Below are 26,437 nucleotides of genomic sequence, written 5' to 3' on the forward strand. Positions count from 1 at the left end.
GCAAGGGCTGCAGACTATATTGAAGCAATCACTTTGCTCCGAGTGCTGTGAATGGATTCCTCTTGTGTTGGGGAAATTGCAAGGGTGCGACATGACAGGTGCCTAAACAGCCATCTGAAAAGGAATTATCCCGATGCTAATGTTAATGTTAAGGGCTGTAATGGATTCTGAGCAGCCTTTGAATGGTGCAGTGTCAGGAAAAGGTTCCTCTGCAATTCCCTTTCCTGTATTAGAATGCTACATCAGCGGAGTTATAATGCTTACTGGGAGTTTAACTGCTGCTGGTTTGCATGAACAGTCAATTCTGATTCCTCCATGTGGGCAATTCCTAGACACGCAATTGAAAATATGAATACAGCACAAAAACAGGACAGAATTACTTACAGACAGCTTCTTACCTCGGAAAGGGGGGTATTACAATTAAAATCTTTAGAGGTATTAAAAGAGGAGAAGGTAGTTCAAACATGGTTCCAGTATGGGCAATTACAGGCTAGGTGGAAAATAGATCAAAAAATTGGTTTTATCCAAGTTGAGGATAATCTGTTTAAACAAATAAGAGATCAAAGCTTAATGCATATAAAGAGGATATATAATGTATTAATACAGATGGATTCGGAAACAGAATTAGTTAAAGATTGTATGATAAAATGGGCTCAAAATATTGAGGAACCAATAATGTTGGATACATGGGAAAGAATCTGAGTAAGAAATGTGAAATTTACACAAGCTCAAAATCTGAGAGAAAATTTTTACAAGATGTTCTATAGATGGCATTTAGATCCTAAAAAGTTGGCTTCTATGTATCCGAATGTACAGCCTAAATGTTGGAGGTGTGGTTCTCTCGATGCTACATATTATCATATATGGTGGACCTGCCAAAAGGTTAAGGCATTCTGGATAAAAATATGGTGGGTCATGCAAAATATTTTTAAAAGAAGGATAAAGTTTATTCCTCAGTTATTTTTACTGGGTATATGTACTGACTTTACAGTGGTAGAGACTAATTTGATTCTGCACCTAATAACTGCAGCAAGACTGTTGGTGGCGCAATACTGGAAGAAGGAAGACTTGCCTACCATCCAAGAATGGACATTGAAAGTGACAAACTTAGCCAAGATGGCTAAAATATCGGCATATCTTAAAGATCACTCAAATGAGAGATATAAACGAGACTGGAAAAAATGGATTGACTATATACAAAATACATACGGGACCAAGAAATTCCAGTTAGCCTATGCTTAAGATCAGAAATGATTTAAACTGTTAAAAGTTAGTTCAGTAAGAAGAAGCTAAGGTCAATGTAGAGATGTCATTAATTTCTTTATTTCTTTTTTCTCAATAGATTTTAGACTGTGTTAGTTAAAAATCCATACCGTGTACGGGTTCTGGGAAGTCGGGGGGGGGGAAGGAGGAGGGGGATTGGGGGGGTGGAGGGAGGGAGGGGCACAAAAAAAATTGTACTTCAATGTCTTAATGATTGACAAATGATGAAATATTTGTGTGTGTGTGTGTTTTTTTTAAAGAAATAAAATAAATATTTGTAGTAATTCTGATTCCTTCAGTAAATCAGAGGGACTGAAATGATGCCACGGAACAGTCTGACCATATTGAACCACCTAGATTCAGCAACTCTCTTCCCGTCAAGAGCCGGGGTGGCACAGTGGTTAGATTGCAGTACTGCAGGCTGACTGCCTGTTGCCAGCAGTTTGGCAGTTCAAATCTCACCGGCTCAGTGTTGAACTCAGCCGTCCATCCTTCCGAGGTGGGTAAAATGAGGAGCCAGATTGTTTCGGGGGACAAGATGCTGACTCTGTAAACTGCTTAGAGAGGGCTGTAAAAGCACTACGAAGCGGTATATAAGTCTGAGTGCTACTGCTATCTTCCTTCCTTCCCTCCTTCCGCTTAGAATGCAGTATTGCGGGCTGACTCTGCTCACTGCCAGCAGTTCGATCCTGTCTGGCTCAAGGTTGACTCAGTCTTCTATCCTTCCGAGGTGGGTAAAATGAGGACCCGGATTATTGGGGGCAATATTCTGACTGTAAACTGCTTAGAGAGGTCTGTAAAGCATTGTGAAGTGGCATATGTCTAAGTGCTACTCCCTCCCTCCCTCCCTTCCGCTTAGAATGCATTATTGCAGGCTGACTCTGCTCACTGCCAGCAGTTCGATCCTGACGGGTTCAAGGTTGACTCAGCTTTCCATCCTTCCGAGGTGGGTAAAATGAGGACCTAGATGGTTTGGGGGCAAGATGCCGACTCTGTAAACCGCTTAGAGAAGGCTGTCAAGCAGTGTAAAGCGGTATATAAGTCTAAGTCCTATGGCTATTGCTATCATGGGTTTTCCCGCCAATTATTTTTTTTCAAGCAACCCAACAACCTGAATCCAATTTCTTGTATATTGCTTAAAGAGAACTGGGTATGCTTGTAACAACCACTAGCGAAATATGGTCAGCTTAGCACACAGGCAAATGTGTTCAACTATAGAACATAGTTTTATTTGAGAGACAAGAATGGAAACAACGAGGGAGTGGGAACAAGAAACTCCCTTCTCCTTTCTGATTTGGGTCAGACCAGGGAAGGGTCTGTGAGCTGCCTTCAGTGTCATTTCCAGCCTGGGTTGAATTTCATTCAAAGGATTTCTAAGCCTGTAAAAATAAAAAGGACAGTATTGTTTTTTTTTTAAAAAAAAGCAGTAATACTTCAGTCTTCTTCCTTGCAGAAATTAAAGAGGACATTTCAACTTGAAAGCAAAAAAGATGGGAATAAGACAATGTCAGAGTGCGCACAGTGTGACTATGTGAGACAACTCGGGAGCAATAACATCAAACAGAGATTTGTCTTTTGAACAGTGGTTTATCTACAAGAAATATACACATAGACGTAGTAGGCAAAGTGAATCAATCAATCATCAACTGCAGCAGGGAAGCGTGGGTAGAGAGGGAGAGGGAAGGAAGGAGGGAAGGAGGGAGGGAGGGAGAGGGAGAGAGAGAGTGAGAGAGAGAGAGAGAGATACTCTCATTGGGCCTCTTTTATAATACAGCCTCTTAAAGTGGTAACAGTCAGATACCCCTGCTGACTCATTACTCATCATTTCAGTACAGTTCAGTATAGCAGCTTGTCAGCTATTAAATCATCATTACCCTGACAGACAAGCAATGAAAATTAAATCTGCAATGAGGTAGAATGATATTGTGTATGTATACTAATAATATAATTAATATAAAGCAATGTAACACATGTAACACAACACATTACAGAGAAAGGTTTCATTTTCATTCCAGAATGTTTCCTTCCAAAAAGTGTTCAAAACACACCAGGCCTATACAGTAGTTTTCCATTTTATTAACACTATTGGATGTTCATAGCTTTTCAAGAACTTATTAAGGAACAGCGTCACTTTGTAATCATTTATAATTAATGTCCCAAAGGTGCTTTTTCCCCCCCCAAGAGGCAACTGGATTTTCTGGTTTTCCTTTGAAGATGTTTTGCCTCTCATCCAAGAAGCTTCTTCAGTTTAAGCTCTGAGTTGCCTCTTGAAAAAGCACCTGTGGTATAACTGTGACCTGGATGACTGAGAATCTCCACACACCCTTGAGCATTTATAATTAATATAACACAATGTAACACAGATTTACAGAAATATGAAATGTACATGAGAACAGTGTGCGGTCAGGATGTCGTCCCCAAAGACAGGTGGCGTTGATACTTCACTGATATAACTAGGAGTGGAAAACGAAATAGGATATGCAAGGCTTAAAGGTAAATATTCCCCTTGCACATGTGTGCTAATCGTTCCCACTCTAGGGGGCGGTGCTCATCTCCGTTTCAAAGCCGAAAAGCCAGCGCTGTCCGAAGACGTCTCCGTGGTCACGTGGCCGGCATGACTAAATGCCGAAAGAGCACAGAACACTGTTACCTTCCCACCAAAGGTGGTTCCTATTTTTCTACTTGCATTTTTACCTGCTTTCGAAGTGCTAGGTTGACAGAAGCTGGGACAATAACGGGAACTCACTGCATGATGCGGCGCCAGGGATTTGAACCGCCAAACTGCTGACCGTTCTGATCGACAAGCTCACCATCTTGGCCACTGAGCCACCGTGTCCCTATGCTTATGGGGGGTAATTTCAACAAAGGGCAGCCTAAAGAAAAAATTCCCCTGCAATTCATCCTTTATTATTATTTTTAAAAAAAATTCTCCTGCATAGGCTAAAATGTGGGAATAGAAGTTCAAAACTAAACCAGAGCTAGAACAGGAAGGGTTTTTCTCAAGCTTGAAGAATGCTTGCGAAGGGAATTCGCAGGATCGCCAAAGAATTTGTGCTTGTTTTACAGGAAAACGGTGCTATTTCCCTGCTCCTTTCCCCCATTTTAAATCCCATCGTTACCCAAGGAATGTGGATCATGGGGCGCCAGTAGATTTCTGTATCTGCTCCTTCAGAATGAGAATGCTCTGCCTTTGTTCTGGAGGCAGCATGGCGATCTGGTCGGCTGTCAGCTGGAGAACTTGCATAATGAGGGCCGCCTGTGGAGAAGTGGAACAGAGGGAAAAATGACGAACCAGGCATGGGAAGCCACCTTGATGGATTCTGCTTTTCTAGCGGAGACTTCATGATCTTCATTTGGAATGAATGCAGTACTACAGGGCTAACTCACTGCTCACTGCCAGGAGTTCGACTCTGACCAGCTCAAGGTCAACTTGGCCTTCCATCCTTCCGAGGTTGGTCAAAGGAGGAGCCAGTTTGTTGGGGGCAAGATGCTGACTTAGAGACAGCTTAGAGTGGGCTGTAAAGCACTGTGAAGGGGTATTTAAGTCTATGTGCTATAGTATTGGCCTTCCTTCCTCCTTCCCCTTCCTTCCTTCCTTCCTCCCCTTCCCTCCATCCTTCCCAGTGGTTAGAATGCAGTATTGCAGGCTAATTCTGTATTCCCACTGCCAGGACTTTGATCTTGACCAGCTCAAGGTTGACTCGGCCTTCTGTCTTTCCGTGGTCGGTCAAATGAGGAGCCAGATTGTTGGGGGCAATATGCTGACTCTGTAAACTGCTTAGAGAGGGCCGTAAAGCACTGTGAAAGCGGTATATCAGTGCTATTGCTAAATCTCGTTGGCTACCTCCTTCTGCTGCAGGCCAAGGCCTTATAGAAGAAAATACCAAAAGGCCCCATTAATACTTGATAGGTTGTTAATGGACAGTGTAAAAAAAAAGAAAATAAATCATAGCTTGGACTAATTGGCATTTCTAAAGCACATTAAGAAATGGATTTGAAACGGGCATCAAATCTCTCTAAGTGAGAGTTGGAGGAGAGGAGAAAAGATTCTTTACAAATTCAAAGCCTTTCTTTGCTCCCTTTGCTGGCTAATAGCCCCAGAAGCAAACACTAAACACCATTGAAAAGAAGCAATAAAAATAATGGTGCAGAAAGCATCATCCAACCTCAGGGGAGCAGAACAGAGTATTTCTGGCCTAAAATCCTGTTTTAAAATGTTCAGGCAAAGTCTTGAGAAGGTTAGAAGACAGACTTCAACTGTACTTTCCTTCCGTTGGCTCACTTCGGAAGGATTGACAGCTGCCACGGGGAATTCAAAGGAAAAATGCACCGTTGTCAACCTTGAAGCTGACCTGACCGAAGCCATCTTGGAGCTTCAGTGTTGCCACACTGGAGCTGAGAGAAAGGGAGGAGGAGGGGGATTTGAGATATCTGGGACTTTGTAGCCAAAACAAAATACTTTCTCTTGGGAACCAAGGACATTCTCACACCTGGTCGGAGGAAGGCGGAGGCAACCAGACAGTGACGTGACTGGACCATGTGACTGATTGTTTTGAGAAAGCGATAAACTTTTACTTTTAATTAGGTGAAAACCACGGGAACCTTCAGAGTTGGGTTTTACAGATTTGTGCCAATATGATATCTATACAGATAAAAGCCAAATACCAATCACTCATCATGAAATCTCCAGAACTGTAAAGCCTACAAATTTGAAATTTGGCATATATGTTCCTCTTGGCTTCTAGGTGCTTGCTAAGAAAGGATTTGTCAAAATGACCATCAGATCATTAGTATTTCTTATACGGTATTATATTAACACGCTCTTATGCTTAGGAATTAAGCATTCTACTCCCCCTCCCCACCTGAAAAGAACTCTGTTCCAACTGCCGGGTTGCCTTATATTAACACACTCTGATGCTAAGGAGTTACATAACTGGGTGCTGATGGGATTAAAGGGCTCAAGCCCACCTATTTTATTGTTGTTAGACTTACAACAGTGTCTTAACCTGTAACAGAAACTTAGCTTACCGTCTGTAGTGAAATAATACAGTGCCTTTTTAAACTACTCATTAATTTTCAAGCTTTAAGTGTCCATTTATCAAGCCCGATCACATGGTTTCGCAGCGAAGCACGGGTATCCCGCTAGTAGCCAATAAAGCTAATCTTTGAGGAATCTACTTGCCTCGGAGTTCTGCTTGCTATGAGTCTATTACTTGGAACTCTGCCATTAAACCAACTCTGAAGATTCACTTGATGAAACGTAAACTTGATTAAAAAGAAATCAAGGTCAGGCTTTTTAGGATATATGGTTTTTCCCCCCCTTTTACCTTTTCATGATCCTGGGGTGTGACTTGATTTTGTCCAGGGCTGAAGCCTCCAGGCTGGGCTGCAGGCTGTACCGCTCCACCTGCCATGGCTCCAGACGGCTGCATTGTCGTCCCGGGCATATTAGGAACCTAGGAAATACAAGAAGGTATTCAGATTCACTGCCCTGCCGAACCAAAGTGGAATTGACATGCTGAGAAAAGAGTAATTATCTCTGAACAAGATACAAGGGGGGGGGGGCGGGGAAGAGATAATGGAGGTGCACGCAAATCCATTGGCAAGAGGATAATGTGAAGACCTGACCTCTTGCCGCAGCAAATGTTAATTTCGGACCACAGATTTCAAAACAAATGCTTTGGCCGTCATCCTTTCTGCCAACAGATGAATTTTCTAGTCCACGGGTGTCAAACTCAATTTCATTGACAGCCGCATTGTGTTTAACCTCAGGGGCTGGGTGGGCGTGGCCAGCTAGACTTCACTCGTGTCGGGGATGCCTGTGGTGGACCGAGTGCCTCTGCCAGCAAAAATGGATCTTGGGTGGCTGCGACGGCCTCATGCAACCTTCCGCCAGTGCATACGGAGCAGGCGCCCCTCCCCCCCAAGCTCCATTTTCGTTGGTGGAGGCGCTGTGGGCTAGTCCTTCACTGTTTCCAGAGTAGATCCACCGGCCAGATCTAAGCACTCCGCAGGCCGGATCTGGCCCCTGGGCCTTGAGTTTGACACTCTTGTTCTAGTCCACCTCTTGAGGGGTGGCTGGGTGGGGAATGATTCTTCTAATGACAACAAAAAGCTTTTGTCAATAATCAGGCAAGACAGTGGTGGAGCCAGCCGTGTTGTTTCTACCAATGGCTCTTTATAAAGGCTCGGTCCATTTCAACGCCCGGATGAAATGATCCCTTGAAGCAGCTGCATTTGGATTTGATGAACGCCCAGGGTTTTTGGCTAAAGAAGCAGTCAGATTTCCCCACCCCACCCCCCACCCCCACCCCAGTGCTGGTCTTTTCAAAACCGGAGGGGTTTCTGTGTGTGGCCAAACAGCTCCAGCTCCATTTCTTCTTCCTGGAGCTAAAATTTTAGCAGCAAACAGTATCGCTGGCAAGCCGACTGCATCTTTTAAAAGATTTTTTAAAAACTCATTCCGGCCATTGAGTAACCACTTAAAGCACATCAGCCGCCGTTTGCCCAACGTGTTTCACAATCTAATCCAACCATTATTGCATAGGGCGGGGTTGTGGGGGATATGGCAGCACGCAAAACGGCTGTTTTGGAAACATCCACTTATCTTCTCTGGAAGTGGCTGGTATCTTAAAAGTCCTGGCATTCGGAGAAGACCGACAAGTTCCCCTGCCACCAACAGCCTCTTACTGTTGGTTCCAGGCATATAGCGGTAGAGATGGGATACAATCAAGATCAAGGGATGATACTGACACCACTCTGTAAAGCCTTAGTAAGGCCACACCTAGAATACTGCATCCAGTTTTGGTCACCACACTATAAAAAATAATGTTGAGACTCTAGAAAGAGTGCAGAGAAAAGCAACCAAGAGGATTAGGGGATTGGAGGCTAAAACGGTTGCTAAAACGATGAACAGTTGCAGGAACTGGACTTGGCTAGTCTAGAGAAGAGAAGGACCAGGGGAGACTCGATAGCAGTCTTCCAATATCTGAGGGGCTGCCACAGAGAGGAGGGGGTCAAGCTATTTTCCAAAGCACCCAAAGGCCAGACAAGGAATAATGGATGGAAACTGATGGAGAGATTCAACCTGGAAATAAGGGGACCATCAACCAATGGAACAGAAGTGGCCTTCAGAAGTTGTGGGAGCTTCATCCCTGGAAGCTTTCAAGAAAAGACTGGACTGCCCTCTGTCAGAAATGGTGTAGGGTCTCCTGCTTGGGGTGGGGTTTTTGGACTAGATGACCTACAAGATGACCCTTCCAACTCTGTTAATCTGTTAGATAGTCCTCAACATACAATCAATCACTTAACAAAGGAAGATATGGCTCACCAGAAAAAGAGATTTAGGGATGGCTTTCACGTTCCAAAGGTTTGGCCTCCTTCACAGTTGTGTGACTCAACTTCAGGTTTTTTGCCCATTTGTGCCGAGGTGGCGCAGTGGTTAGGGTGCAGTACTGCAGGCCACTTCAGCTGACTGCTATCTGCAGTTCAGCGGTTCTAATCTCACCGGCTCAGGGTTGACTCAGCCTTCCATCCTTCCGAGGTGGGTAAAATGAGGACCCAGACTGTGGGGCAATTTGCTGACTCTGTAAACCGCTTAGAGAGGGCTGAAAGCCCTATGAAGCGGTATATAAGTCTAACTGCTATTGCTATTGTGGTCACTTGCCGCCTCGTGTGGTCACATGACTGTGTTTTACCATGGTTTTGGCCAAAATTAACACTTCTAGTTTTTGGCAAAACCACACACATAGCCAACCATTGGTTTGCTAAACAACTGCCACAAAAAGGTCGTATAATCAGGTAGGTTGTACTTTACAACTGTTATGATCTATGACTGCAATGAACAGGTTCCATTATGGCCATCAGGTGAGCACTATCTGTATAGGTGGCCTGCAGCCAACTGGTGCATGGAAGGTTGCCAGACCTTAGCAGTCAAGTCCCAGTCCAGTTCAGTCCGGTCCACCCAGCCAAGCCCAGCTGACCCAACCCAACCCAGCCCAATCCAGCTCCACCCCACCCCACCCAACCCAGCCCAATTCACACAGCCCAGGCCAGCTCAGCCCAGCCCAAGAAGCCCAGCCGACCCAACCTAACCCAGTCTACTCAGCCCTGCCCCGCCCAACCCAACCAAGTTCACCCATCCCATCCCAACCCATCCCAACCCATCCCGGTTCACTCAGCCCAGGCCAGCTCAGCCCAGCCCAGCCGACCCAACCTAACCCAGTCTACTCAGCCCCACCCCGCCCAACCCAACCCAGTTCACCCAACCCATCCCAGTCCATCCATCCCATCCCACCCAACCTAACCCAGCCCTGCCCCGCCCAACCCAACCGAGTTCACCCATCCCATCCCAGTCCATCCAACCCATCCCATCCCATCCCAACCCATCCCAGTTCACTCAGCCTGGGCCAGCTCAGCCCAGCCCAACCAGCCCAGTCCAGCCGACCCAACCTAACCCAGTCTACTCAGCCCCACCCCGCCCAACCCAATCCAGTTCACCCATCCCATCCCAGTCCATCCATCCCATCCCAATCCATCCCAGTTCACTCAGCCCGGGCCAGCTCAGCCAAGGCCAACCAGCCCAGCCGACCCAACCTAACCCAGTCTACTCAGCCCCGCCCAACCCAGTTCACCCATCCCATCCCATCCAGCCCAACCCAACCCACCCAACCCTTTATTACAGCCCATGTGCTGATAGACAGTAAATCCTATACAGGGAAGGCCTCCCATTTTAGCCTTTCCAGAGGAGCAATTACTTTCACTGACAAACTCACTGGGTTGGCGTTTTGGGTCGAGAGGTAGCTGACTGGGCGACAGCAGTTGAATGGAAACCAACCCAGGGCTATTGGAGGGAAACCTCTGGCCCCGCTATGGGCTGAATTATCACTCCTGTGGGCTGAATTCATCCTAGGCGGTCCATACCGTTGCAGGAAACTTCCCACCGGTTCCAATGCAATCGGCATGCAATCGTCCTGTTAGCTTTAAAAGGAATGTGCCATTCAAAGGTTGGCGTAATCGGGAGGGGGGAGGAGGAGAGACATTGTCCAAGTATCAAGTGTTTGTCTCAGGTACAGTCTCCACCTACCTGTCGAGGGCCTTGTGGGCCGGCTGCTCCCATATTCAGAGGCCCTGGACCTTGAATTGCACCGGTCATTGGAACCCTGGGGTTTGGACCAGGGCCCCTAGGTTCCATTCCTGGGCCCCTGGGCTCCATTCCTGGGCCTCTAGGCTCCATGCCTCTCGGGGGCTCCATGCCTCTCGGGGGCTCCATGCCTCTTGGGGGCTCCATGCCTCTCGGGGGCTCCATGCCTCTCGGGGGCTCCATGCCTCTAGGAGGCTCCATGCCTCTCGGGGGCTCCATGCCTCTCGGGGGCTCCATGCCCCTTGGCTCCATGCCTCTAGGGGGCTCCATCCCCCGAGGTTCTATGCCTCTTGCATCCATGCCTCTGGATTCCATTCCTCTGGGCTCCATGCCCCTCGCATCCATGCCTCTGGGCTCCATGCCTCTGGGCTCCATTCCTCTGGGCTCCATGCCTCTGGGTTCCATGCCCCGGCCATCCATCACTCTGGGCTCCATGCCTCTGGACTCCATGCCTCTAGGCTCCATGCCTCTGGGCTCCATGCCCCGGCCGTCCATTACCCTGGGCTCCATGCCCCGGCCGTCCATCACTCTGGGCTCCATGCCCCTTGGGTCTCTTCCACCTACATAAAAGGAAGGAAGGCATGTCTCAACACAGGTTCTACTGTTATGGGCAAGAGGCAAAACCAGGAGCTACCCACCAAGGCCAGCATAGGACCCGCTCCGGCACAGCCAAACCGGAGTATCAAAATGCTTGCAGCCTGTTGCATTTCGAATTAAAGGGGCGCAAACTATAATACCAGGTTTGAATTTTGTTCTGAAAAATGCAACACTTCCTTTTGTTTCGGCTTACTGTGGTACAGTACGTTGAGTTGTAGGAACTGCTTATCTATTCCTGCATCTGCTGGAACAGCTGGGTGGGATCTATGGACTAGATGTTGCCGAGCAACAGCTCCTACCCTCTGCCACTACTGACTGTGGTGCTTGGAATGACTATGCTGCAACACCTGTAAGCCTCCGAAAAGTTATCCCTACATCCTCTTGAGCTCCTCGTTCTTCTGAATGGTTCCCTCTGCATCAAAACCTGCCTCCCTTTTACCTCGGCCATCCATCAAGGGCCCTCGTGGTTCTCCCATCAGGGGACGTGGCTCTCCCATTGGTCCGCCTCTCATTTCATGGGGAGGCAGCCCACGGCTGTCGTGTGCGGGCATGTGGTGCATTGGCGGCCCCTGGTGGGGTGGCCCGAGGTAACCTCTGCAGAAAAGGGCGAGGAGGGAAGGAAGGAAGAAAGAAAGAAAGAAAGGAGACATCAGCTGCCAGATTAAAGTCCCAGAGAAGCTTCCCCCACCTCGTAAATAAAGGGGCTTGGTGGGATGGGTGCTCCAAGCCAGGTTCTGGCTTATTCAATGAACCGAGTTAGATCTGGGCTCAGTGCAAGCACGGTCAATCTGAGGGCCAGCTTGGAAGTCTGGTGGGGAGGCCTAGAGAAGAGACTGCTGCCTGCAGGAGGACAAGGCTGCAGGAGGGAGGTAAAGAATTGGAATGAAGCTCCCATTTGATCTCTACAGGCAAAGAGGAGAGGGGGGTGGGAAAGAAACAAAGACAGCTGTGCTTGCAACCTGTAATTCTCCCATTGCTAAAACCATCCAGCTTTCTGGTCCCTTGGGACACCTAAATAAGGCCTCTGCTCCCACCTGCCTACCTGGGCTCCACGTCTCCAGTGACCGAGAGCAACGTGCCTCCCCGTGGGTCATTGGGGGCATCTCCCAGAAGGCCTCGGGGTGGCGGCCCGCTAGCTGGCATTGGCCCCCGGTGCATAGGGGCTCGTGGGTCCGGCATAGGTACTGTCAAGGAGGCAAAGAGAGGGCTTTGAAGATCAAGAAGAGAAACCGCTTATCGTCCTATGGTTCATGATGTTTTGGAATGGAGGTCCTTCTCTGTCACGTACCCACTTTACGTAAAAGGAAGCCTACACTTGGGGTGGGGTGGGGGAACCCTGCAGAGGTTATGAATTGCCTCCATACAGACTACAATGCTCGTTTCCCTAATCACATATATTCTCCCTTATCATCTATCTATCTATCTATCTATCTATCTATCTATCTATCTATCTATCTATCTATCTATCTATCACCTATCTATCTTTCTACCTACCTACTTATCTACCTACCTATCTATGAGGGTAAGACACCCCTAACAGCCCTCGGGGGTGTGTGTTCTGTTACTATAGAGCCTGTTGTGCCTTAAAATGGCTTCTACTGTACTGCTGTGCAATGGCTTCTACTGTACTGCCGTAAAATGGCTTCTACTGCTCAGCGGTGTAGTTGCCATGGTAACGGCTTCACAGTATTCCACAAGGAGGCTCCCTCTGGTAAGGGGAAAATCCAACATTTGTTCGAGACATTTTGCTCCTTATAAATAAATGCCCAGGCAACGCACTAGTTATCAGCACTAGTCAAGGATAAATAGACTCGAGAAAAGACAAGTATGCTTCACACACGCAGAGAAGATCCAGCTTGTTTTGACATAGTCGCATCTGCTTTGAACAGCACAAGTATAAAGATTTTAATTAGCTCCCCCTGGCACTTATTATAATGTACTCCTGTGCACACTAAAATGGATTGAGCATCGATTCCTATGCATTTTAAATGGCACGTACACATGTATACACTTCTTCACCCGATCCTTAAAAGGAACCTCTTCGTCGAAAAAGTTATTCAAATACATCGGGGCTCTCTACTCCAACGTCACATTATTTCTATAACACAGCTAAAGTTGGTGGGGAACTTTAACCTAATCGACAAAAAAGGAGCCCAAAGTTAACCTCAAGGTGTTTTATCATCTAAGCCAGTGTTTCTTAAAACTTGGCAATTTTAAGACGTGTGGACTTTTTAACTCGTGCAACGTCAGGAATTCTGGGAGTTGAAGTCCTCACATCTTAAAAAGTTGCCAAGGTTGAGAAATAATAATCTAATTGTTAACCACGGATGGGGAAACCAAACTACAAAGGGGAGAGAAGGAGAAAGTAAGGTTGAGTAAGAAAGATGCACGAATTGTGTTAGGAATACGTGGGATGGTTTCAAAAAGTTTTTTTGCCGCCCTAATGATACGTCAGCACAAAATACTCATCAGAGGCAATCCCTCTTCTGGCTAGCACTAGGTGGAGACTTTCCCCTGCCCCTTAGTTAGAATGACAGATGCCATTCTCCCATCTATTTCATTCCAGACTTAAAAGCCACACCCGCCGCTCCATTTGCAGCTCTACCTAACAGGAGATACACATTTTTGTATCTCATTTTTGGAAGAGCCTCGGGGGCGCAGTGGTTAGAGGGCAGCACTGCAGGCTACTTCTGCTGACGACTGGCTGCCTGCAATTTGGCAGTTTGATCCTCACCAGCTCAAGGTTGACTCAGCCTTCCATCCTTCCGAGATGAGTAAAATGAAGGCCCAAATTGTTGGGGGCAAGAGGCTGACTCTGTAAACTGCTTAGAGAGGGCTGTAAAAGAACCGTGAAGCGGGATATAAGTCTAAGTGCTATTGCTTTGTGCGCATGAGTCTTGCCCATCCTTTGCAGGGTGCCACAAGCAAGGTTGAGGCCAATGGCGCCGCTGGTACCTTGAACGCGCTCAATAGAGGCAGGCCTGGCAGGTCCCACGGGAGAGAGCTGCAGGTTCCCTGGCCGGGTAGCAGGAAGAGAGGGAGAAAGAGCCGTCACATCAACAGGAGAGGCACCCGCCATATGCATGCACCCACCCGGATAGAACATGTCTTCTGGTTATCTCTTCTGGGGAGAAGCGAGCCTTTGACAGCAGCCCCCTGACACAGCGGGTCTTCAAACCTGGCAGCTTTAGTTGAAGACCTGTGGACTTCAACTCCCAGAATTCCCTGGCTTGCTACGCTTGGAGACTCCTGCGTCAGACCATTGGAGAAGAGGCTGCCTTCAAAGGCTCGCTTCTCTCCAGAGAGCTACGCTGGCTGGGGGAGTTCCGTGGGGGTTGAAGTCCGCAAGTCTTAAAGTTGGCAAGTTTGGAGAGCCCCTGGTCTAATAGGAAATATTAGGCGACTGCCAGGTGGAGTCTAAGGAAAGCAGGGTTGCGTGGAAGGATGGGAGAAGCTGCTGGATGAAAAATGCTAGGCAGGTTCTAATGGATTTCCGTCTTTTATGAGAGGGGAACTTTAGGGCTTGCTGGTGCTTTTGAGACCAATAGGAATGATCAGTTCCATCTCTGGCACAATTAAAAATGACGGTCTGACCTCTAAAGTGCAGGGGTGGGATTCTACCGGTAGCTGGGAGCGAACTGGTAGCTCCGACTATCAACTGGGAGCAAACTGGGAGCTCCGACTATCAGCTGGGAGCGAATCGGTAGCTTCGACTATCAACTGGGAGCGAACTGGTAGCTCCGACTATCAACTGGGAGCGAGCCAGTAGCTCCGACTATCAGCTGGGAGCGAATCGGTAGCTTCGACTATCAACTGGGAGCGAACTGGGAGCTCCGACTATCAGCTGGGAGCGAACCGGTAGCTCTGACTATCATCTGGGAGTGAAGCGGTATCTCTATCAGCTGGGAGTGAACCGGTAGCTCCGACTATAAGCTAGGAGTGAACCAGTAGCTCCGACTATCAACTGGGAGTGAACCGGTAGCTCCGACTATCAACTGGGAGTGAACTGGTAGCTCCGACTATCAGCTGGGAACAAACCGGTAGCTCCGACTATCAGCTGGGAGTGAACCGGTAGCTCCGACTATCAACTGGGAGTGAACTGGGAGCTCCGACTATCAGCTGGGAGCGAACCGGTAGCTCCGACTATCAGCTGGGAGCGAACTGGTAGCTCCGACTATCAGCTAGGAGTGAACTGGTAGCTCCGACTATCAGCTGGGAGCGAACCGGTAGCTCCGACTATCAGCTGGGAGCGAACTGGTAGCTCCGACTCTCAGCTGGGAGCGAACTGGTAGCTCCGACTCTCAGCTGGGAGCGAACTGGTAGCTCCGACTATCAGCTAGGAGTGAACCGGTAGCTCCGACTATCAACTGGGAACGAACCGGTAGCTCTGACTATCAGCTGGGAGTGAACCGGTAGCTCTGACTATCAACTGGGAGTGAACTGGGAGCTCCGACTATCAGCTGGGAGCGAACCGGTAGCTCCGACTATCAGCTGGGAGCGAACTGGTAGCTCCGACTATCAGCTAGGAGTGAACCGGTAGCTCCGACTATCAACTGGGAGTGAACTGGGAGCTCCGACTATCAGCTGGGAGCGAACTGGGAGCTCTGACTATCAGCTGGGAGCGAACTGGGAGCTCCGACTATCAACTGGGAGTGAACTGGGAGCTCCGACTATCATCTGGGAGTGAACAGGTAGCTCCGACTATCAGCTGGGAGTGAACCAGTAGCTCTGACTATCAGCTGGGAACAAACCGGTAGCTCCGACTATCTGATAAAAAAAAACAGAGGTGAGAGGATGGCTTCTCTTTTCCACCCAGTCATTAAGGTAAACCTGATGAATTCAAGGGAAGAGTGCAATTTGTCCCAGGGTTAGGACTGGAGAGAAAATGAAGAAGATAAATACCATATTTTTCGGAGTAACCTTTTTCCGTCAAAAAAAGAGGGTGAAAATCTGGATGTCTTTTATACACTGAATACAGCATTTTTGGTTTCCTGAAACCCCACCCTCTTCACCAAAATGGCCGTGCATAGCTTTTAGGAGCCTTCCAGAGTGCTCCTGAGGACTGGACTACTGCAATGCGCTCTACATGGGGCAGCCCTTGAAGAGCATTCGGAGACTTCAGCTTGTCCAGAATGCAGCCGCGCGAGCGATTGTGGGTGCACCTCGGTACACCCACGTTACACCTATCCTCCGCGAGCTGCACTGGTTACCGATTGGTCTCCGGATACTCTTCAAGGTGCTAGTCGTCACTTATAAAGCCCTTCATGGTATTGGACCTGGGTACTTGAGAGACCGCCTGCTGCCAATTACCTCCCAAAGGCCCATTAGGCCTCCTCCGGGTTCCATCTACTGGCCAATGTCATCTGGCTACCACCCGGGGGAGGGCCTTCTCTGTGGCTGCTCCGGCCCTTTGGAACGAACTCCCCGCAGAGATTCGGACCCTCACCTCTCTCCAGGCTTTCCGTAAAGCCGTTAAAACCTGGCTGTGTCGGCAGGCCTGGGGTTGATGAGTTCCCTTCCCCTCTCGAATCGTGTGACTGTTGATTGTCTTTTAAATTCCCCTGTACCTTTTCTGTTGTAGTTTCTCCATGTTTACCTTCCCCCCCCCCCTTGGGTTTGTGAGCCGCCCTGAGTCCCTCAGAGAATAGGGCGGCATATAAATAAAATAAACCTTCAAACCTGGGGAAGCCAGATACGAGTGACAAACGGCCCATTTTTTGCTTGTTCCCCCCCCCCCCCTTCAAGCCCTCAGGAGCATTCTATAAGCCTCCTAAAGGCTAGGCATGCCCTTTTTTTGACCAAAAGCAGGGCAGTTTTTGGGGAGGTCTGCAGAATGCAATAATTTTTTTTAAAAAAAACATTGCCTCTTCAAAAACTTGGTGCATCTTATATTCCAAAAAATACGGTATATTTGAAAAACACCAGCTTCGGATAGGTATTGACATCACAGTTGGTTGACATCTTTCTGGGACATTTGTCAGCCTGGAAGTGATCATAGCTTGGGGCTAAATGGGGATTTTTGCCAATGAAGGGCTATGGGAAAGGGGGGGGCAGAAGTAAGATAATATTTGAGCACAACCAGTGGAGAAAAACATGCAGGGACGTTTCCAGTCTTTGGCTTCCATCACCAGGACAAAGAAAAGGCGCAAAGAAAAGGTAATTAATCCCAGAAAACAAAAAAGAGGCATCTCGGAAAGTGGACAGCGGCACCCTCTGCTGGCTAAACGAAAGAAAGCAGGCGCAACTTGGTTCAAGCACGACCCTACGACGGCCCTGGAAGAGTTTCAACCGCGGGTGGGTGGTGGGCGTTTCCCTGTTTTCTGCATGCAAAGTACCTGATGGCGCATTACTGGGCAAAGCATCGCTCTCACTGTCCACTAAGCGCAAAGAAAAACGAAGGGACAGAGTTACAGGAAACCTGGGAGAGCTACGCGATTGCCGCAAGTGAAGTCGGGAGAGGGAAACGCTTGCGGTGGGCAATTGTTTTTGACAGCCCGGAGACGCACGGTACATTTCTAAGAGGGTAAGTGTGTGTGTGTGTGTGTGTCTAGATGCAAAGTGGGTGGAGCTGCATCATGCAAATAGGCGGGGCCCGGGGGATTCTGATTTTCCAACGGTGGGTTTGTTTCTTTAAAAAAAGCTACCCTGTTTATTGATAGGGCTTACGTTGCCTGTTTTAACGCTCTTCCAACTTCACAATATCCTGAAATCGGAATCCGCTAACTCTGAAGCTTCAGGGCTGCATAAAAAAGGGATTGCGGGGCTGCAAATTTATCGCGCCCTCTTTGTAGGGAAAACCCCAGATAGAGAGGCCCTCTCAATCCAAATCTGTCACTGTCCAAGCTGACCACAAGCTCCAAGCAAGACTGAATGGTGCGTTTACCTTGTCCGCGTTCCAAGATCATCGGGCCGCTCCCTGGCATGCTCCCTGCAGGAGAACATTGAGAGAAACAATCAGGTGGATGAATGAGTGAAAACAGAAGGGCTTGGGAGGCAAACGAGCCAAGTTAATCTTCCAAATCAGAATGTCCAGAGCATTTTTTTCAAGTGGAAGGAAGTGATGTAATCATGTCACTTAGGTGTTTGGAAAAGGAACTGTTCAAAGCCGCCCAAACAGGAAGAAGGCAGTCAGGCCTGATTTCCTTATCCTTGTGATTGATGAGGAAATGCTTTTAAATTAGGATGGCTCTGGCTAACCATGATTCAAGAAATCAAGGCTGAGCAAAACTTAATAATGTTTAACTACTGACATTCCTTTCGCTTTGCTTTTACTCAAGACAAGGGACTCAAATCCATCACTGTAATTGCACACTGCTGTTGCTTGGGAAGGTTTTTTTTAAATTTATTTGCAATTTGGGAATGAAAAAAAATTTAACCAGGCAGTTTTCACCAAAACATCATTTACGGAATGATACAAAAAGAAAATGAAATAAACTGCCATCCAACGTATAAATCCATCGCTTTGCATACACATTATGCATCTTGTCTAAATTATCTCGTTTAAACTATGAAAGTTGACTTAAGGGAACACCCAGGAATATTCAGTGGACTTGCTCCCTAATTGTATCTATATATAGGATTGCAGCTTGAAATATTCAATGGGGCAATTCAATGCAAATTTAAGTATGAATGAGTAGGAATTCAAGAGCTCGCTCCTGAGTGTGAGGAATTAAACTAAGTTTGGCCAAGTTTCTCTTGCTTATTTCATGAGCTGTGATGGCACAGTGGTCAGAGTGCAGTACTGCAGGCTACTTCTGCTACCTGCAATTTGTCAGTTTAAATCTCACCATTCAAGATTGACTCAGCCTTCCATCCTTGGGAGGTGGGTAAAATGAGGACCCACACTGTTGGGGACAATAGGCTGACTCTGTAAATTGCTTAGAGAGTGCTGGAAACTACCATGAAGTAGTATATAAGTCTAAAATGCTATTGATATAGTTAAGTCTGCCCACTGCCAGCAGTTCGATCCTGACCGGCTCAAGGTTGATTCATCCTTCCTTCCACCCTTCCGAGGTGGGTAAAATGAGGACCCAAATTGTTGGGGGCAAGAGACTGACTCTGTAAACCGCTTAGAGAGCCTGCAAAGCAGTATATAAATCTAAGTGCTATTGCTATCATGCGTGATTCTGTCCCCAATAGGCCGGGAAAGACCGACTTGTTGACTCACTCACCTCCTGGAGCCATGGGCCCAGGTCCAGGTCCGGGGACTGATGCTGGCATCTGGCCTGGGGCAGGTACTCCTCCTTGCATGGGGGGCTGCATCAGGGGAGCGGCACCATTGACATGCATCCCGCCCTGCTCAGAGAAAGGAAAAAGCACAATGAAGGTTTCACAGAATTCTACAGAGCTGGCTAACTTGAAACTGGATGCACCAGATGTGAGACTGGCCACCTCACCTGTCAAAAATGGCACGAAATCCCTAGTTAGGGGATTAATGGAAGCTTTGTGGCATACTAGCTTTCAGTATTTATGAGATATTTTTGTACACAGTAGCCGTCCCCAATCCTTGCTGTCCAATAGGATAGCAACCATATAGAATGGATTTTTCCTTCTTGGTACAGCTTGGTCTTAAGGTCCATCGAATTACGCATTTGAGAAATGCCTAGTTTAGGGCACCAAACTCACATTAGTATTCCCACAAAGAAAAGATCAACAAATTAAAATGACATAATAATCAGCTTTCCCTAGCTGGCATCCTATGCCTATTTATCCATTTCCTGGAATTTCTTACACTTTTAACTCTGGAAGTTTTCACTTTTTGCAGCATCTTAAAAAAAGAAGAAGAATGAATTGAGGAATTGCAAACCACACGGATTTGCAAAGGTTTATTGATTAGGCTACTAATGTGCTGATTGATTTTGTCACTTTCCGGGCTATTTTAATTTGCTTACCATTAGTGGGCTAGTAGCTTTATAATTACTGACTTGATTGGGTGGTTGTTACTGCATCATTTTATTACTTTAGAAATAATTTTAGAAACGACTAAAAACGGGAAGAGATATGGCCAACGAATGTCTGCAAATCACAATATATCCCCATAGACTGAATGAAAATAACATCACACACACACACACACACACACACTGACTGATGCATTTGTGCTGATAAATAAATAAAGGGAGACTAGTATAGATCTATTTCAAGCTATTTAGCTCTCATCAGCTAGCCATACCCTTGCTGGGATTTGAACCTGGGCTATTTTTACATGTTAGGCAGTTGTATTAGCCTCTAAGCCACAAGCTCTCCTCCCTTATCAGCTGAGCCAAGGAAATGATTAAGTGTGTGTGTTTTCCAGCATAACTCTGGAATGCCTCGAGCAATCTCAACTAAACTTGGTACACAGAAGACTTACTATCTGTAAACAAATACTGTGGGGGTAACACACCCCTAACACCCCTCGGTGTGTGTGTTCTGTTAAAATATAACCTGTTATCCGTTAACATGGCTTCTACTGTACTGCCGTAAAATGACTTCTACTGTATAGCGCAGTAGAGTTGCCATAATAGCGGCTTCACAGTACTCCACAAGGAGGCTCCCTCTGGTAAGGGAGAAAATCCAACATTAGAAATTACATTTGGTCTGGACATTTTCAACAAAATCAGAGCTTTTTTTGTCTAATACAGAATTAGGATAAATACCCTGGCAACGCCAGGTTATCAGCTAGTAATTTATATTAAAAAGAAAAGAAAATGATAGAATAACAGAACAGAGTAACAGAGTTGGATGGGACCTTGGAGATCTTCTAGTCCAACCCCTGCTCAGGCAGCAAACCCTCTATCATTGCAGATAAATTGTTATCCAATCTCTTCTTTAAAAATTCTAGTGTTGGAGCATTCACAACTTCTGAAGAAAACGATCCAACACAGACAAGAGCTGCTTACAATTGGTTGCGGCTGAGAAGATGGGACGTTCGGCTGGTTCATCTGAGCATTTGGTCCAGGTCCTGGCCCAGGTCCTGGCCCGGGACCAGCTCCTGGTCCGGGTCCTGGACCCTGTCCTGGCTGTGCATTTCCAGGAATTAGAGACGGGACACTGGTTTGGCGATGAAGGATTTTCTGGATGACAGAAGAGAGGAAAATAAAATAGGCGTGTTTAACAAGATAAAAAGCATAGATGTTCAAGGCACACGGCTCCGCCTCTTATCCCAAGGCTGCAAAAGGTTGCGAACGTACCAGGGCAATTTCTGGGTCAACAATACGCATCACCACTTGGGCCTGCAGCAATGCATAGGCGAGTTGCGGGTTTTGCAAGAGCATACTCCGTGCCTCCTGAGGGCTGTTCTGGACACACAACTGGAAAAACAGAAAAAGAGAAGGGTCAGCGTTCCAAGAAATGCACCCACTGAAAGCAGAACTCTGAGGCACGTAGATTCCTCAGAACTCAATTTATTGGCTACATCATATTGGCCCAACTGGTGAAAACCAACTCTGAACGTTCCTGCTGTTTTCACCAAATTAAAAAGTTCCCCCCTTTCCCCCCCAAATCATCAGCCAAATTGTCCAATCGAGCTGTCCAGTTGCTTGGTTACTCTCCTCCTCCTCCTCTCCCCAGCCACCAGTTGGAATGCCCTTGGTTCCCACAGGAAAACTTTCTGTTTTGACTACAAAACCCCAGTGATCTATTCCCCCCCCCCCCCGGTCCCTTCTTCTGCCTTGTGACAACTCTGAAGCCTCAAAGATGGCCTCAGCCAGGTTCGCTTCAGGGTTGACAAGGAGAATCTAGAACACGAGGAACAGTTGACTTGTCATCTTCCAACCTCTGAAGCTTTTCTCCACAGCTCAAGATTTCGTGACTCACCCACAAGAAAACAAATGGTCAGATGTTGGTGCAAAGGCTATTTCTGGCTCTTGTGGGCTGCAGGTAAATGTGAAAAAGCCATCTGTTTACAGAGCCGATTAAATATTTCTATTTATATCTCCAGCACTTCATTTCCTGCACACCGTAGTCTCTGAGGGAGAAGGAACCATCACTTTGTGACAGATGGGACATGCGCTCAACAAATATCACCAATGTAATCTCTGCTGCCACCTACCCTTCCTTCTCAGGCCTCCACACCTCAAGGGTTCCAGGTTGGAGAGAGCTGCTTCAGAAAGTCTGAATTGTTTCCTAACTACAAAAAGACCACTCAGGTACAAGGTGAGGAGCAGACTTTTTACCTAGAAGCCTATTGGGATTAATGGGTTGAGGATAATCTGATCTGGTATGAAAGTTCTGCAAAGATCCGTTCAGATTATGAGCTCTGCTTCTGCCCGATGGACTCTTTCCTCCTTCCAATTCCCACATGCTTTTCTCTTGCACCCAACATGCTGCCCTGCACTTCCAGCTAACTACTCTACGTCTGAAGAGAGAGAATTCTCCAACTTATCATCTGCTAACTTGAGGCCGGGGACTCACTGGAGAAGAGCCTAATGCTGGGAAAGATGGAGGGCAAAAGAAGAGGATGACAGAAGCGGCAGCGAGATGGAGTCACTGAAGCAGTAGGCCTGAACTTAAATGGACTCCAGAGGATGGTAGAGGACAGGAAGGCCTGGAGAAACATTGTCCATGGGGTCACGATGGATCAGACACGACTTCGCAACTAACAACACCAACAACAAACTCAAGGCAATGTCTCCTTCCCCTTGCCAGAAGAGATGAAAATGCTTCTATTAAATGGACAGGCAGAAGAAGAGACCTGAGTTTTCTGACTTGCAACCAAAGGTCCACCTGGCTTCTAGGAGAGGATCTCCTGCAACTAACAAGACAACGAAGCAGGCCTCCTCTCTTCAGGGTTGCCCACCAACCTTCATCTGCTTCATCAGTTCAAACATCTGTTCAGGAGGCAGGCTGGCCACCGCTCTGCTGATGGACTCAGGAGCATCTTCGGGGTTTACGGGGTCTCCATAGGGCGACTCTATGATGGGAGCACCAGTGCCCAGGCCTAGCAGAGAGAGAAAGGGAAACCTCAGGGCCAGAGATTGTAGATCACCCGTGCTGTAAACAAGCACAGAATCACGGCCAGTGGGTCACCCCCTCCCCTCTCCAATCTTCTGATGGGCCTCCAGACTCACTCTTCAGTTCCTCCTTGTTCTTCTCACTGGCTGCGTTGTCCACCCGCAGGGCTCTTCCGCTAAATTCTCGCCCGTTGAGATTCCGCATGGCGCTGAGTGCAGTTTCTTGGTCTTGATACTCACAGAAGCCATAGCCTTTCGGTTTGCCCGTCTCTCTGTCATACACCAATCTGGTTGGCAGAGCAGAGAAAACCAAGACAGTTATTCCAAAGAAGACAACTGGGTGCAATGTTTCAGAGAAAGAGAGAGGAAGGGGAAAGAGAGGGGGGGAGAAAGAGGGAAGGAGAGAGGGAGAGAGAGGGAGGGGGACGGTGAGGAAGGAGGGAGAGGGAAGAGTGAGTAAAGGGAGAGGGAGGGTGAGAGGGAAAGAGAGAGGGAGGGAGAGGGAAAGAAAGGAGGAGAGAGGGAGGGAGAGAGGGAAAGAGAGAGGGAGGGGGAATAATGAGGGAGGGGGAAAGAGAGGGAGGGAGGGAGGGGGAGAGGGGAAGAGAAAAAGGGGGGGAGAGGGGGAAGGGTAAGAGTGAGTGGGGCAAGAGGGAAGGAGAGAGGGAAAGAGAGGGGGGAAGAGAAAGAGGGGGAGAGAGAGGGAGGGAAAGAAAGGGAGAGAGGGAGGGAGGGGGAAAGGAAGGGAAGAGGAAATGGAGGGAGGGAGAGGGGAAGAGAGGGAAGGAGAGAGGTAGGTAGGTGCTCGTAATGAGAACATTAGAACGAAAACTAATTGATGACCCCATCCCCAAAAGGAAACTATTTTACATATGTTGGATTGCATGCCTAACCAGGGTCTCTCCAGATGTTGCCATAGAGGGATAAGACAATGGTGAAGGAGGACACTGGAAATAGGGAGTTCAACATTACAGGTAGGCCTCGACTTACAACCACAATTGAGCCCAACATCTCTGTTGTTCAGTGAGACGTTTGCGAAATGAGTTTTTGCCCCATTTTGCAACATTTCTTGCTGCAGCTGTGGCGTGAATCACAGAAGTTTGTTAAATAAATCTGGCTTCCCCATCAACTTTGCTTGTCAGGAAAATCGCAAAACGTTGATCCCTTGGCCCTAGGACACTGCAACCATCATAAATATGAGCCAGTTGCCGAGCATCTGACTACATGACGCTGCAATGGTTTTCACTGTGAAAAATAGTTATAGGTCACTTTCTTCACTGCCGTTTGCAACTTTGAACGGTCACTAAATGAACTGTTGAAAGTCGAGGACTGACTGTATTTAGAGGGTCCAGCTCTTCCCACCTCTTAACATATCGTATATTTTGTATTGCAGTGGTTCTCCAGAGTAGCCTTTCTCTAATGCAGTGTTTCTCAATATTGGCAACTTGAAGATGTCTGGACTTCAACTCCAAGAATTCCCTAGCCAGCATTCATTGGCTGGGGAATTCTGGGAGTTGAAGTCCAGACATCTTCAAATTGCCAAGATTGAGAAACACTGCTCTAATGGAAGCATCAGCCTGATCCATCTGATATATTGGAAGGATGCCAGGTTGGGGAAGAGGGGTCTAGATTCTCAGCCATAGGCCTTTCTCATTGGTTAAAGGATTTTAGCCCAAGATTTCAAGAATGAAAACACATGCACATTACTCATCCTAAACCCTTCGTCTTCTGCCCCGTTTCTCTACAGTTTTTAAAACCTCTAGAATGAACCACTTTTCAGGGAATTCCGAAAGGGAAGCTTCTCACCGGAAACTGACCACAGGTCCAACCTCAGAGAAGATGTCTTTTAGCTGTTCCTCTGTGGCTTCGTAAGGGATGTTCCCCACTACAGGAGAAAGGAAGGAACAGGCCATCAGTATCTGTGGGCATAGCCGCAATTAGGCAGGCACCTTTTCAGGTGCAAATCGAGGCAGTCTTTCCAACCTGATGCCTTTTCCAGGTATGATTCCTATTATTTTCAACCAATAAAGTCAGCAATCTTACCGCATTAGACATTTGTTGCAGTTAATGCTTTTATTATTTATTTATTTATTTATTGTGATCCCCAAAACTAGCAAAACTACAAAATACGGACTAAAAAGTACGATTCCTATTATTTTCAACCAATAAAGTCAGCAATCTTACCACATTAGTCATTTGTTGCAGTTAATGCTGCTCTTTATTTATAACCATTCCAGTCGTACAAAACTAGCAAAACCACAAAATAAGGACTAAAAAAGTCAAACTTAAGCCCAGACTTAAAATAATCTTACAGTCAACAAAAATCAAACAAAAGACGGGTGCTAGGCAAAGAACAATACATCGATCCCAAGCCCGATGCCAAACACCAGTTTGATATACCAGTCAAAAGTGTAATCTATCACTGTTGCTAAATTATGTTGTTGCACTATAAAACCCACACAGAAGTGGAAAAATATTGTTGGGAGATAGGAATTTCTCTAAAGAGACTTTTAAAATTCAATTTACATTTTTTAACATATTTTGCATTGGAAAGAGTGAAATGCCAATATTATAATACTGCCCAACCCTATACAGTATACAGCAGCAATGAAAAAGCAAACAGATTTAAAGCGTTTAAAATCTATTTGCGCCAATGATAAGCAACAGGCAGAAGACCGTAACATATACATGTCATATTCACACACACACACACACATATATACATACATACATTCATACGTATATGTGTATGTATGTTTATATATGTAGATGCATGTGTGTATATGTATATATACACACACGTGTATATGTATATTATATAAGTGTGTGTATATACATATGTATATGTATATAGATTAGATATAGATATATATGTGAATATGGAATGTATATGTTATGGTCTTCTGCCTGTTGCTTATCATTGATGCAACACACACATATACATACATATATACTTACACACACGCACACACACACAAATAAACAATAAGACAAATAAATGCTGGCTTTAAAATATACATGCAAGAGCGCAATTCTAAGAAGAGCTAAGAAAGCTGCATGCATTTTCAAAAATCTGTGCAACACATTTCAAGTGCTGATGGCTGGGAATGATGGGAGCTAGAGCTTAAGCACCTCCATGGAGCCACGCACCCACCCCCCAAATTAGCCAGAGAGTCCAGGACCCCACGGAGGGGGACTACAGCCCCCATATCCCTCAATCAGATGGCCCAACTGGGGGTGGGGAACACGGTGTTGGGGCTTGTAGTCCCCCTTGGCCAGCCACGAGCGGGCCGAAGCGGCGTCGAGAGGCTCCCCGGGGCGAGAGGGAGGCCGACGGGCGCAGCACCTCACCGAACACGGAGCGCAGAGACCGATCCACCGCGGGGTCCCGCACCGACAAGCCCGCCATCTTCCTCGCCTCAGCCCACCGCGGCTTTCAACCCAGCCGACCACTTCCGGTCCGTCGCCGAAACGCGCCGCCGCAAGCTTCGGGTTTTTTTTT

General features: G+C 47.0%; 1 protein-coding gene across 3 annotated transcripts; it reads right to left on the bottom strand.

Moving 5' to 3' along the window:
• Positions 1 to 2,466: 2,466 nt before the first annotated feature.
• Positions 2,467 to 26,415, bottom strand: CSTF2 (cleavage stimulation factor subunit 2). Of its 3 annotated transcripts, XM_087728253.1 has the most exons (15): positions 26,287 to 26,415; positions 24,742 to 24,820; positions 23,053 to 23,222; positions 22,786 to 22,922; positions 21,175 to 21,294; positions 20,884 to 21,057; positions 19,174 to 19,297; positions 17,886 to 17,930; positions 13,958 to 14,017; positions 12,045 to 12,186; positions 11,442 to 11,596; positions 10,349 to 10,965; positions 6,591 to 6,719; positions 4,383 to 4,519; positions 2,467 to 2,642 (listed from the first exon to the last, which is right to left on the bottom strand). In XM_087728253.1, the coding sequence occupies exons 1-14, from the start codon at positions 26,342 to 26,344 to the stop codon at positions 4,397 to 4,399; spliced, it is 2,133 nt and encodes a 710-aa protein (XP_087584379.1). In that variant the 5' UTR covers positions 26,345 to 26,415; the 3' UTR covers positions 2,467 to 2,642; positions 4,383 to 4,396. The 3 variants fall into 3 exon arrangements, with proteins under 3 accessions (XP_087584379.1, XP_087584380.1, XP_087584381.1); XM_087728254.1 differs by lacking the exon at positions 13,958 to 14,017; XM_087728255.1 differs by lacking the exons at positions 11,442 to 11,596; positions 12,045 to 12,186; positions 13,958 to 14,017.
• Positions 26,416 to 26,437: the final 22 nt, after the last annotated feature.

Source organism: Thamnophis sirtalis, unplaced genomic scaffold, assembly GCF_051295495.1.
Source record: "Thamnophis sirtalis isolate CommonGarterSnake01/CBP01778 unplaced genomic scaffold, rThaSir2_p1.2 scaffold_13, whole genome shotgun sequence".
Classification (NCBI taxonomy): domain Eukaryota; kingdom Metazoa; phylum Chordata; class Lepidosauria; order Squamata; family Natricidae; genus Thamnophis; species Thamnophis sirtalis.